Source organism: Orycteropus afer, unplaced genomic scaffold, assembly GCF_000298275.1.
Source record: "Orycteropus afer afer isolate SDZICR_OR568_19922 unplaced genomic scaffold, OryAfe1.0 scaffold00266, whole genome shotgun sequence".
Lineage (NCBI taxonomy): Eukaryota > Metazoa > Chordata > Mammalia > Tubulidentata > Orycteropodidae > Orycteropus > Orycteropus afer.
In genome coordinates this window covers 2377453-2390144 of record NW_006921853.1, presented here as the reverse complement: position 1 = coordinate 2390144, position 12692 = coordinate 2377453, and the positions used below count along the sequence as shown (strand labels likewise).

At 41.5% G+C, this 12692-nt stretch overlaps 1 protein-coding gene across 1 annotated transcript in view; it reads left to right on the top strand.

The window, feature by feature from the left end:
- Positions 1-12692, top strand: part of XPO6 (exportin 6) — a 98512-nt gene that overhangs the window by 35102 nt on the left and 50718 nt on the right. The window contains exon 8 of the mRNA XM_007950166.1: positions 4210-4319. Within this exon, the coding sequence (XP_007948357.1) occupies positions 4210-4319 (110 nt within the window). The remainder of the gene's footprint in view (positions 1-4209; positions 4320-12692) is intronic.

Sequence of the window (12692 nt, the reverse complement as noted above, 5' to 3'; positions counted from 1 at the left end):
CATCACAATAAATGGAGAGAAGATTGAGGTTGTCAAGGAATTCACGTTGCTTGGTTCTACAATCGATGCCAATGGAAGCAGCAGTCAGGACATCAGACGACGTGTAGCTTTGGGAAAGTCAACCACAAAGGAACTGCTTCAAGTGCTGAGGAGCAAGGATGTCTCCTTGAGGACTATGGTGCGCCTGACACAAGCCATGATATTTCCAATCGCCTCGTGTGCATGTGTGAGAGCTGCACAATGAATAAGGAAGACCGAAGAAGAGTTGATGCTTTTGAGTTGCGGTGCTGGCGAAGAATGCTGAAAGTATCATGGACTGCTAAAAGATCTGTCCTGGAGGAAGTGCACCTGAAATGCTCCTTGGAAGCGAGAATGGTGAGACTTTGTCTCACCTATTTTGGTCGTGTTGTCAGAAGGGACCATTCCTTGGAGAAGGATGTCATGCTTGGTAGGGTGGAGGGTCGACGAAAGGGGGGGATGCCTTCAACGAGATGGATTGACACGGTGGCTGCGATGATGGGCTCAATAATGATGATGGGTATAGCAGGGATCGTGGAGCTGGCGTGGAATTGGGCAGTGTTTCGTTCTGCTGTGCAGGGGGTCACCATGAGTCGGAAATGACTCAACGGCACCTAACAACAACAACAACAACAAATGATTTTGAGTTTTGTTCCACATTGTACTCCCTCTCTATCGAGGATCTCCTACATAGATCCCCTTCCAAGTGGATGACGGTGGTAGCCGGGCACCATCTAGTTCTTCTGGTCAGACAGTGTTGTAAAGTACACATTTTATGTCTGCTTTTTTGGACTTGGGCTCAAACGGTTTGTATTTGAATTCAAGTGATTTCCATTAGGTCTGTGTCTTTGAACAGGTCTTTAAATTTCTTTAGATTTCTGCTTCCTTGCCAGAGAAGATGGACTGGGGAGGGGGCAGTCTTCAGGGTCTTTGCCAGTGCTTATCTTTTAGGATTTTTTCCACTAGACTCCAACACCTGTTCGTTTTCTGTTGAACTGAAACATTTTATATTTGGGAAAAGAAGTAGACATGTGGCCATGAGCAAACACCAAACTTCCTTTCTTCTTCCTCTACCTGGAGACCCCTTGCAGCTGTGCCCCCTTCTGCTTTCTTAGCTTCCAGTATGAGGACTTTCCTTCCTAGGGGACAGGGTTGTGGACTGTGTGAGTAGATGTCCTTCAGGTCAAAACAAGAGTCTGTCACTGAGGACGGGCAGGAGCCAAGAGCCTGGAACGTGCTCTGTCCTGGTTTCTTATTGGGTAGACAGCCCTTTGCTGGAGACGCACAGTGGAGAAGAGGTGGGTGCACTCTAAGATCAGGGTCTACTGCAGGAGAGTTCTTTGGGATAAGTGTAAGAATAAGATCTTCAGAGAAAGAGAGAACCCTGAGTTCTCATCTCCTCACTAACAGTGTGATAGTACTGTATCCTAATTTTCTTATCTATAAAGTGAGAAAATGAGACTACTCTGGAGTGTTATTATGAGTGTATTGATATTTTTGCTTTTTATTTCTAAAATTCATTGCCGGTAAGTATATTTTGAAAGAACAAGTAATAAGACAATGGATGATACTAGTACCTTTCTTTAACCATTTCTCCTTTTCTTTCATCTTTCTTGTAGTCCACTTGGCTTGTTGGTGGTCCCTCCAACCACTAATTTGCCTCCACCATTACTTTCCTTGCTTGCTGAGCCTTTTCAGTTCCTGTGTAAACATGGTTTCTCTGTCTTCCTGCTCCTAATCTTACTGTATCTTCAATTCCTTGTTGTTGTTGTTGTTGTTATGTGCCATCGAGTCAGACCCGACTCATAGCGACCCCTCCTTGGGTTTCCTAGGCAGTATCACTACGGAAGTAGATTGCCCCATCTTCCTTCTGAAATTCCTTCTTGGTCTTGCATTTTTTCATTTTTCCTAAAACAGTGTCAGAGACAGTCTAGGGAAAGGGGCTTTGGGCTAGGAGCCTTAAGATCCATATTCTTGTTCTGATACTGTTTCTTAACTTGTTTTGCTACCTTAGACTGGTGAATTTACTTCATAGCTTTGGTTTCTTTACCAGTAAAAAGGGAAGAAGACATATTTGTCACTATTGTGAAGATCAAATAGACCAATACAAATGAAACTAAACACTGTAAAGCATTTGGAAGATAAGATTAGTATCCTTAGTTTCTTAAAGAAGTCTGTAAAGATCTTTAGTGATTAATCAGCCCTGGAATTTGGAAAGTAAACCTGAGTACATGTGCATTTTGAAAAGGATCTGTGAGGGCTCTAGGAAGTTGGGTGAGTCTAAAAGTAGAGAGGTCATAATCTTTATGACCTTGACTGTCAGAGGCAGTGGGAGCATGGGCAGGCAGTATAGCTCGTAAGTCCCCAACAGGGGGCCTTCAGATACAGATGTGAAAGATGGTGGCTCAGGTCCTACAAAGGGTGTGTCTGCCTACCCATTTTTTCTCCCAGCCTTGAGCCACATAGTAAGTCCTTAAATCAAAGGGTGATATGTAGAATTGTGAAATATTTTGATGTAGCCGTAAAACTTTGTGGTGTTTTTTCTCAAAAGCACTTCCACATGTGCTCTGATCATTTCTGGACTTTTGAGGGAGCTGTTGAATTCTGGTAGCATAGTGGCTAAGACACTTGCCTGCTAACCAGACGGCTGGCGGTTCAAACCCACCAGCCACTCCTCGGAAGGAAGATTGGGCAATCCTACTTCCGTAGTAATACTGCCTCGGAAACCCAAGGAGGGGTCGCTATGAGTCGGGGCTGACTCAACGGCACATAACAACAACAACAACATTGAACATTTCAAAGCAAGGACAGACGAGTTAGGTGACTTACTTAAGGCAAGCTCAGCAAGTTGAAGTCAGGACAAGCCCCAGTCTCATGGATGTCCAGTGGCCCGTACATCGGCTACCTGTATTGTTTCCACACAGCTTACTGTGCTTTTTTCTGGTTATCATCCTGGCCTGTTTCATGTCATTATGGGTATCAACCTGGGTTTTGTGATGTATGAAGTGGAGATAAGCAGTGGTCATTTTGTCTTCTGAGGATACTCCTATCAGTGCTCCTGACTGAGCCATGGAAGTCTAGTTCAGGTTACTCCGGGGTTGTGAGGTTGGAGGCTGCCCCCGCCTTCCTCTTTCTTTTTTTTTTCTTCTTAAGTTTTTCTGTCTTAGATACCAGCTTGTGTGTGGAACTCCTACGGAGACTACCACCCTGTGTTAGTTATTCCTTGGGCAAATTCCTCATGTGCCCGTGCACACTTCTCAATTTCCTTCTGGATGAGAAACAGAAAGAAACTGATCCAAGAAGGTGATGCTATTATTTCTTTCCATGTCTGATCCTGCTACCAAATACGTGATTCAATGAGGCAGTCACTAGCAAGTCCAAAGGATTCTGGTAGATACAGAGACTTTGAGTGTAAATATGTGAGATTGAAGGCCCCAGTTGAAACTGAATGTGTATGGGGAGGGCTAGATGTTGGAGAGTGTAGGTTATGGATTTTACATGAAATAGATTCTCAGGGCTCTTGAGAAAGTATACTGGTTCAGGCACTAGGACCTTGGAAAAACTTGCTCTTTTCTTCTGCCTTTAATTTGTCCTCGACACCAGGTTAGAGGTTGCTCTTAGCCTGTTTGACACCTGTACTCTTGCAGATGGGATAATGCCCTGAGGGTCAGACTTAACAGGCTCATTTTCAGTCTGTTATCTGACTGCACATGTTACCTTTCTTACATTCAAATGTGTAAACCTGTCACCTTTGGAGTCACTGAAACTTATTTTTGGTTTTGGATGGACAAATAGAAATGGCATGTGGTAGAAAGGTAAAGGGGTTGGAGGTAAAGGGGTCTGTTCCTACCCTCACTTTGAGCATATCACATCCTTGGATCTCAGTTTCTTAATCTCTACAATAAATTTGAATTGGATGAGCTGTAAGAGCAGTCTCCCATGGGCTCAGATTGTAAGATAAGTTTTTGCTTGACTTATTTTGTAACTCAGTTTGTCCTGCATCATATACCCTTGTCTTGTTAGGCTCAACAGAATCCAGTGGCGAAGAATTAAAGCCACCAGTTGTAGATACCGAAACTGAGGGAATCTAGGCTGTGGTTTTACAACTCTGGATGTAAACGCTGGTGTGTGTGTTTCTAAGGAATAGTTGCATTAAGTAATTTCATTGTTTGGATTTCTTTTGCACTATAGCCTACTCATGAAGGTTACTTCTCCTGTTTGGATATCTGGACGCTCTTTTTGGACTATCTGACAAGTAAAATTAAAAGTCGTCTGGGAGACAAGGAAGCAGTTCTCAACAGGTAAATCCTAGAAACATTGGTAACTAGAAATAGACATTTCCACCAGTTTATATTGTGTCCTAAAGGAACAAACATGCAGTGGGACTTCTTAGGTAAAGCAGAGTCATATGTAAGCTGTTCAGGCAGTAATGCTGTTAAACATTTTCTTCCCTTTTTTTCTCTCAAGTATCTTACTTTCTTAAAACATTTTTTTTTTTTTCTGATTAATAAAGTAATGTGTATTATTAATTTTTTAGGTGTGATTATGTTTTTTTTTTTTTTTTTTTAAATGGCCCTTCAGAAATACAAACAAAAGTACTTATTGGATGAAATATGATACCTGAGATTTGCTTTAAAGTGATTCATTGTGGGTGGAGGGAAAAGTGGTTTAGGGTATAGAAGAAACAAGGTTGCCCTTGTGTTGATAATTTGTGTCCAGATTGGTTGATAGGGGCTTGGGGTTTATTATATTACTCCTTTTGCATGTATTTGAAATTTTCCTAAATTAATAAATACTTTCTCATGACAAAAATAATGTATTTCTTTTAAAAACTGGAAAAAGATACAGAAAAAACAAAGAAATTGTTCACAATTCCATAACCCAGAAATAATTCCTTTCTACTTTTTACTATAGTTTTTAGAATGGAAAATGGAATTTTTTTCCCTTCTGCATATTTTTGTAAGTCGATTTTTCTAGTTTGTAGGCAGAAAGTATATTTTCAGTACAGTGTGATTCCAGTGCCACTGTGGGTTTTATCTTTCTTCAGTCAGCCCTGTGTTGGACCACAGCCTCTCTTTAGTTGGGGGGAGTGGAAGGAAAGTTGTATATTCAGTCAGACAGGGCCCAGGTTTGGATCTTGGTTTTGTAGTTCCTAATCGGGTATCATTAGGTAAGTTACTTCTTGGTAGGTGCCATCAGGTTGGTTCCAACTCACAGTGACCCTGAGCACAACAGAACGAGACACTGCCTCATCTTACATCATCCTCACTATTGCTACCATGTTTGAGCCCATCACTGCAGCCAGTATGTCAGTCTCATTGAGGTCTTCCCTTACTGGCTGACCCCCTTACTTTACCAGGCGTGATACCTTTTCCAGGAGCTGATCCCTTCTGACAATATGACCTGAATATGAGAGACAAAGTCTGGCCATTCTTTCCTCTAAGGAGCATTCTGGCTGCACCTCTTCCAAGACAGATTTGGTTGGTTGTTTCTGGCAGTCCGTAGTATTTTCCCATTCTTCAACAGCACCACAATTCAGATGCATCAATTCTTCTTCAGTCTTCTTATTCATTGTCCAGCTTTCACATGCATATGAGGTGACTGAAAATACCATGGCTTGGGTCAGGTGTACCTTAGCCTTTAAAGTGACATCTTTGCTCTTTAACACTTTTTTGAAAGATTTTTTGGTGCAGATTTGTCTAGTGCAATACATCATTTGACCTGACCGCTGCTTGCATGAGTGTTGATTGTGGATCCAAATAAAATGAAATCCTTGACAACTTCAGTCTTTTCTCCATTTATCATGATGTTGCTTATTGGTCCAATTGTGAGGACTTTTGTTCTTTTTATGTTGAGGTATAATCCATAATGAAGGCTATACTCTTTGATCTTCATCAGTAAATGCTTCAGTCTTTTTCATGCAAGCAGAGTTGGGTCCTCTGTGTATCTCAGGTTGTTAATGAGTCTTCCTCCGATCCTGATGCTGTGTTTTGTCTTCATAGAGGCCAGCTTCTCAGATTGTCTGTTCAGCATAGAGGTTAAATAAGTATGATGAAAGAATAAAACCTGGATGCACACCTTTCTTGATTTTAAACCATTCAGTATCCCTTTGTTCTGTTCAAACGACCGCCTCTTGGTCTATGTACAGGTTCCTTATGAGAACAGTTAAGTGTTCTGACACTCTGGTTCTTCACAATATTATCCATAACTTGTTTTGATCCACACAAGTGAATGCCTTTGCATAGTTAGTAAAACACAGATAAATATCTTTCTGGTATTCATTGCTTTCAGCAAGATACCTCTGACATGAGCAGTGGTGTCCCTTGTTCCATGTTCTCTTCTGAATCCAGCTTGACTGCTTTTAAGCCTTTGAAAGTTTCTGTTTCTTTGTTTGTAGCTATTGAGGTAATCCTCATACAACTCATTTGTAGTTTGTTGAGGCAATTATATAAAATAATGAGGTAATGTATCTAGAATGCCTGGCATAAGTATTCAGTAACTGGTACTAGTGTTTGGTAGTGGAGTTAGTGGATACTTCTTCCCAAGAAATGTGCCAGACGGAGGTGGAGGGGAGAATCCCTGCCTGGGAAGAGAGGAGGAACTAGACCTCTAAAATCTTTTCCACTGCTGAGGCTCTATGAGTTTTTTTTTATTTTAAACAGAATATCTGCATTCCAAGTTTATAAACATTTATACTTTTGTTCCCAGAACATTATTGTTGTGATTGCAAAATAGCTTTTCTAAGTTGCTGTGGTATCAGGTTAGATGTGGTTACGGGCAGCACATTCGTGTATCAGAAATCTGTTACACAACAGTAGATCCTCTTTTTGGTGAAGTTTAAGTAACTGTGTTTTTAATGAAATTCTTCACAGAGAAGGTTCTGCCAAATGCTCTTTGTGTGCCAGCAGGCATGTCTCTGCTTCGAGAGGCTGTGTCTGATTTTGCTAGGTTTGTTGTTATTAGGTCCTGTGAGTCGGTTCCAACTCATAGTGACCCTGTGTACAACAGAATGAAACACTGCCTGGTCCTGCGTCAGCCTCATGGTTGTTGCTGTGTTTGAACCCATGGTTGTAGCCACTCTGTCAGTCCATCTTATTGAGGGTCTTCCTCTTTCTCTCTGACTCTGTAGATAAGATGCCCAAAGTACATTAGACAGAGTCTCACCTTTCTGGCTTCTAAGAACAGAATTCTGGCTGTACTCCCTCCAAGACAAATTGTTTGTTCTTCTGGCAGTCCATTGTATATTCAGTATTCTTCGCCAACACCACAATTTAAAAGCATTGATTCTTCTTTGATCTTCCTTATTCATTGTCCTGGTTTTCATGCATATGAGGCAGTTGAAAATACCATGGCTTGGGTCAGGTGCACCTTAGTCCTCAAAGTGACACCTGTGCTTTAATTCTTTAAAGCGATCTTTTGCGGCAGATTTGCCCAGTGCAATACATCATTTGATTTTCTGTTTTTAAATTTTTTATTGTGATTTGGGTGAAAGGTTACAGAGCAAATTGGTTTTCCATTCAGTAATTCATACACGTTTTGTTTTGTGACATCGATTGCAATCCCCACAGTGTTAACCGCACTCTTCCCACTTGCTCCCTGTGTTTACCATGTCCCTTTGTCCTTGTGTGCTGTCTCTTCCTACCTTCTGACCTTTATCTCTGGGCAAATGTCCTTTTGCTCTCTATGGTTGATTGTTGTAATGAGTACATACCTCCCTTGTGTTACTATTCACCTTATAAGCCTGTCCTTTGGCTGAAAAAGTTGAGCCTGGGTGTGAGTTCAGCTCCAGGCTTGAAGGACATCTAAGTGTCATAGTCTCAGGGGTCCCACAGTCTCCATCAGATCAGTAAGCCTGGCCTTTATGATGCTGAGTTTTGTTCCACATCTTTCTTCTGCTCTCTCTGGAACCTCCTACTGTGATCCCTTTCAGAGCAGTCAGCAGTGGTAGCCAGGTACCATCTGGTTTTTCTGGACTCAGGGTTGTGGAAGCCCATGTGGAGGTTCATGTGGCCCAGTAGTCCTCTGGACTGATTATTTCCTTGCGTCTTTGGTTTTCCTCACTCTTTTTTGCTGCAGACGGGGAAAGACCAGTAGTTCCTTCATCTATTCTTCCTATCCACTCCCACCTTCCTAGCTCCATCCCTGGGCAAATGCTATCCTCTTGGTGTCATATGCTTGATGGTTCTAACGAGTGCATAGCCTCCTGATACTACTTTTCACCTTATAGGCCTGCCTATTGTTTGGCTGCCATGTGAGTCACAGGGGTTAAGTGCAGTTCCTAGCTTGAAAGGTGTTTCAGGGCCATAGTTTACCAGTCTTCATCAGAGCAGTAAGCATGATCTTTTTCCTAATTTTGTTCCACATTTCCCCCCAATCTATATGGGACTTCTTATTGTGATCTTTTCCAGAGTGGTCAGTGGTAGCCAGGCACCGTTGAGTTCTTCTGGCCTCAGGGTTGTAGAGGCTGGGATTCACACACTCTGTTAGTCCTCTGGACTAATTGCTTCCTGCATCTGCGATTCTCTTCACTCTTCTTTGCTCCGGTCAGGGACAGACCCATAGTTGCGCTTTAGATGGCTGCTCACAAGCTTAAAACCCTAGTCACTACTCACCGAAGGAGGATGTAGAACGTGGTCTTTGAGGACTATGTTATACCAGTGGAGCCTGATTCTGAGGTCCTGAGCCTCCATACCCAGTGATTTATACCCGCAAGGTATTTGCTTATGGCTGAGCATTGTTTGATTTCTTAATACGTCCATGGACATTGAGTGTGGATCCAGTTAAAATGAAATCCTTGACAACTTGAGTCTTTTCTCCTTTTATCATGATGTTGCTGTTGAGCCAGTTGTGAGGATTCACAGTATAGTCTTTACTGAAGGCTGTAATAGTCTTTCATCTTCATCAGTAAGTGCCTCAAGTCATCTTCACTTTCAGGAAGCAGGGTTGTGTCACCTGCATATCACAGGTTGTTAATGAGTCTTTCTCCAATCCTGATGGGGCGTTCTTCTTCATATAGTCCAGTTTCTGAGATTATTTGTTCAGCAAACAAATTGAATAAGTATGGTGAAAGGATACAACCCTGACACATATCCTTTCCAATCCCAAACCACCCCTTGTTCTGCTGGAAACAATGCCTTTTGGTCTCTGTACACCTTCTGCATGAGCATAATTAAGTATTCTAGAATTTACATTCTCTACAATGTTATTCATGATTTGTTAGGATCCACAAAGCAGAATGCCTTTGCATGGTCAATAAAACACAGGCAGACATTTAGTGTTAGGTAATTCATTCTCATCTCTCAGGATTGTTGAACAGGGAAAAAAAAAAACAAAAAACATGGAAATGATGGACATGGTGCAAGTGGAGGTGTGAGGAGTATGGTTCCATTGACAAAACAGGAACTACCAGGTTATTCATATTAAATCGACACTTGTGCAGATTTTTTTCCCCGAGAGGAGTAGTAGGGAGGTTTTGAGTTCCTTTTCTTACTTTGTGTTAGCAGTGTTACTTTGGGTCAAGTTATGTGCTGATCCCATTTTCTCTTGTAAATGAACATGATCATATCTCTCCTAGAAGGTGGCTAGGACTCAAGGAAATAATGCATGTAAAATGCCTGGCACAGTGCCTGTCATGTGTCAGGAACTCAATAAATGGTTCCATTGATGACAACAACAATAATAGTAATAGAAGATGTTACTGCTATTTGAGTATGGTGGTGACCATAGAGTTAGGTGACAAGGTGCCTGGGCAAGCCTGAAGGCCTTTGGTACACCTACAGGTATGGATCTGCCCAGTCATTTGTTGTCTGATATCATAGCTGTCAATGGTTCTGACTGACTGCTTTGAACACTAGGAATTTTTCTCAGTGATAATTTGGTTATCATCCTAAATGAAGCTTTCTGATTTTTGATGAATTTTTAAAAAATATGTAAGCTATAATATATTTCTGGCTTTAAAAAACAAACAACCCTCAAAGCTGTTCTGTGGGTAATGCTATTAAGTGGTAATCATTCACCATCTAGGGAACTGCTTGTCCTGTCAGACACCCAGTGGTCTAGGGCAGTGAACTAAGAGAAGGGTGTGTAAGATGGTCCTTTGAAGTGCACAAAGAAAATATTGGAACTTCAACTTACATATTTTTTGTGTCATCCTTTACATTATACGTATGTACAAGTGTGTGCTTAGAAGCTTTTCGATGAAACTTTTGAAAGTTTGGCAGTCACTACTCTGGAGCATGAAAGTCCCCAGCGTGTGTATCAGGTAGGAGCAGCTGAGGAAGAGCACTGGCTACTGGTACACCACTTTCATTTTAACCAGGCGTACACAAACGTGCTCAAATGTTTCTCAATAGGTAAAACACATCTGAGGGAAGTCGAGTGCTGTTGGAATCACATTTGTGGCTTGAGAAGCAACATTGATCTTGCAGGAAGTAGTCAAGAATGTTCTTTTGGTGTCTTAAATGGGAAATGTAGGTGTGGCTGAGGCACAGAGACCACACTCATTTCCTGTCCCTTGTGGTTAAAAGTTTTGCATCATTCATCACAACAAAGTGGTGGGCATGTAGGCTACAAATTTAGAAGCACAAATGTACATGGATTTATTTTTGGTCCTAGGAGTTTGGAAATTGGAGCTCTGTGTGTTCCTTGCTCAGTGAGAATGAGCGAGAGTTTCTTGATCCTAGAACATCACAGCTAGTGAGGACTTCAGAAGAACTCAGGTCCTTGTATTAATGGAATAAATGTTCTATAACACGCATAGCTCAGCAGAGTTGCTCATGGGGTTGACTATTTAGCCACTTTGAGATCCCTCGTGGTGGTGTAGAAAAGGTCTGAATTTCAGGCGCCTTTTCCTCATTTTATTTTGGGGATGGTTGTACCTCCCTCACAAGTTGTTGAGAAAATGAAGAAATGTGTGTGAAGTGCCTTGGTTGACAGGAGGTTCTTAGTAAATAAATACAAGTTCTCTTCCCTTTTCTCCTCTCACTCCCTCCCCTTTGTGCTGTCAATATGAAGGTGGCTACCTGTGGAGAAACTAATTTTTACAAGAAAATGAGGAACTTGAAGTGTGTTAAGTAACCTAAAGACATTGAGTCATGTCCTGTGAACCCCTTTGTTGTGAGAACACTGGCAGGTGCTGGCCCCTGGCCAGCACAGGGATTCTGGATGTCATTAGGTTGGACTGTAGACAGATGTGGGTGAGCATGGGAGAAAATTGCTTTCTTTTTGGAGTGAGTTACCCTATTTAATAAAGGTGAAGAAGTGTCATTGTGACACATGACACTTTGGTTCAGTTAATAAAACATGCTACTAGTTTTAAATCAGGGCTTCCACAGCTTTCTAGCTTTTGCTAAGAGAAATACATGCTGTGTACTGCCCCAGAGAGCAAGTGAATGGGGTTTTAGCCATTTGATTGAGTTGAATACGCTCTTCAGGACAAAGCTTCCGTCCTTTGTAGTTACCTGACTTGGAATGTTACCGATTTATTTCCTATGTATTCATCTCTTTGTTCCAGTTGTCCTTTCATTCATTAATTTGTTCACCATATATTTATTGAGTGGTTACTATGGAGTTGCCTTAACATGTATACTTTTGTTTAACTCTCAGAACTGTATAGATTTATCTCCATTGCATATATAAACATTTATCAAACACCAAAAAAAACAGTCTCACTGCCATCGAGCCGATTCCAATTCATAGTAGTGACCTCCATTGAGTTTCCAAGGTTGTAAATCTTTACAGAAGCATAGTGCCCCATCTTTCTCCCCTGGAGTGGCTGATGGGTTCTAACCACCAAACTTTTGGTTAGCAGCCAAATTCCTTTAAGGCATCTATACTGCTAGAGCTCCTTATATAAACATTTAATGCTATAAATTTTCCTCTAAGCACTGCTTTAGCTTTATCCATAAAATTTTAAATGTTATGTTTTCATTTTCATTCAATTGAAAATATTTCATAATATTGTTTGAGACTTCCTCTATGTTGTTTAATTTCCAAATGCTTGAGCATTTTTCTGTATATCTTTCTATTATTCTACTTTAATTTGGAAATGGTTTGTGTTATTTCAGTTCTTTTAAATTTACTAAGATTTGTTTTATGACCCAGTCTTCTTGCTGTGTGCTCTATGTGCACTTGAAAAGAATCTGTATTCTGCTGTTGTTGGGTGGTGGTGGTGGTGGTGGTTATTGCTAGGTGCTGTTGAGTTGGTTCCGACTTGGAGTGACCATATGTCCAACAGAATGAAGCACTGCCTGGTCGTTCACTGTCCTCAAGAGTCATCACTGTGGTTGAGCCCATTGTGGGAGCCATTGTGTCCAGTCCATCTCATTGAGGGTCTTCCCTCTTTTCTGCTGACTCTTTGCTTTGCCCAGCATGGTGCCTTTCTCCAGGACCTTGTCTCTCCTGATAACATGTCCAGAGAGTGTGAGGTAAAGTCTCGCCATCCTCACTTGTAAAGAGTATTCTGGCTGTACTTCTTTCAGGACAGATTTGTTCATTCTTCTGGCAGCCCATGGTATTTTCAGTATTCTTCACCAACACCGCAATTCAAAGGCATCAACTCTTTTTGATCTTCCTTATTTATTGTCCAGCTTTCACATGCTTATGATGCTATTGAAAATACCAGAATCACCATCAGTAGCCCAAGGCTTATCCCTGTGAGGCCAGACATGCCACCT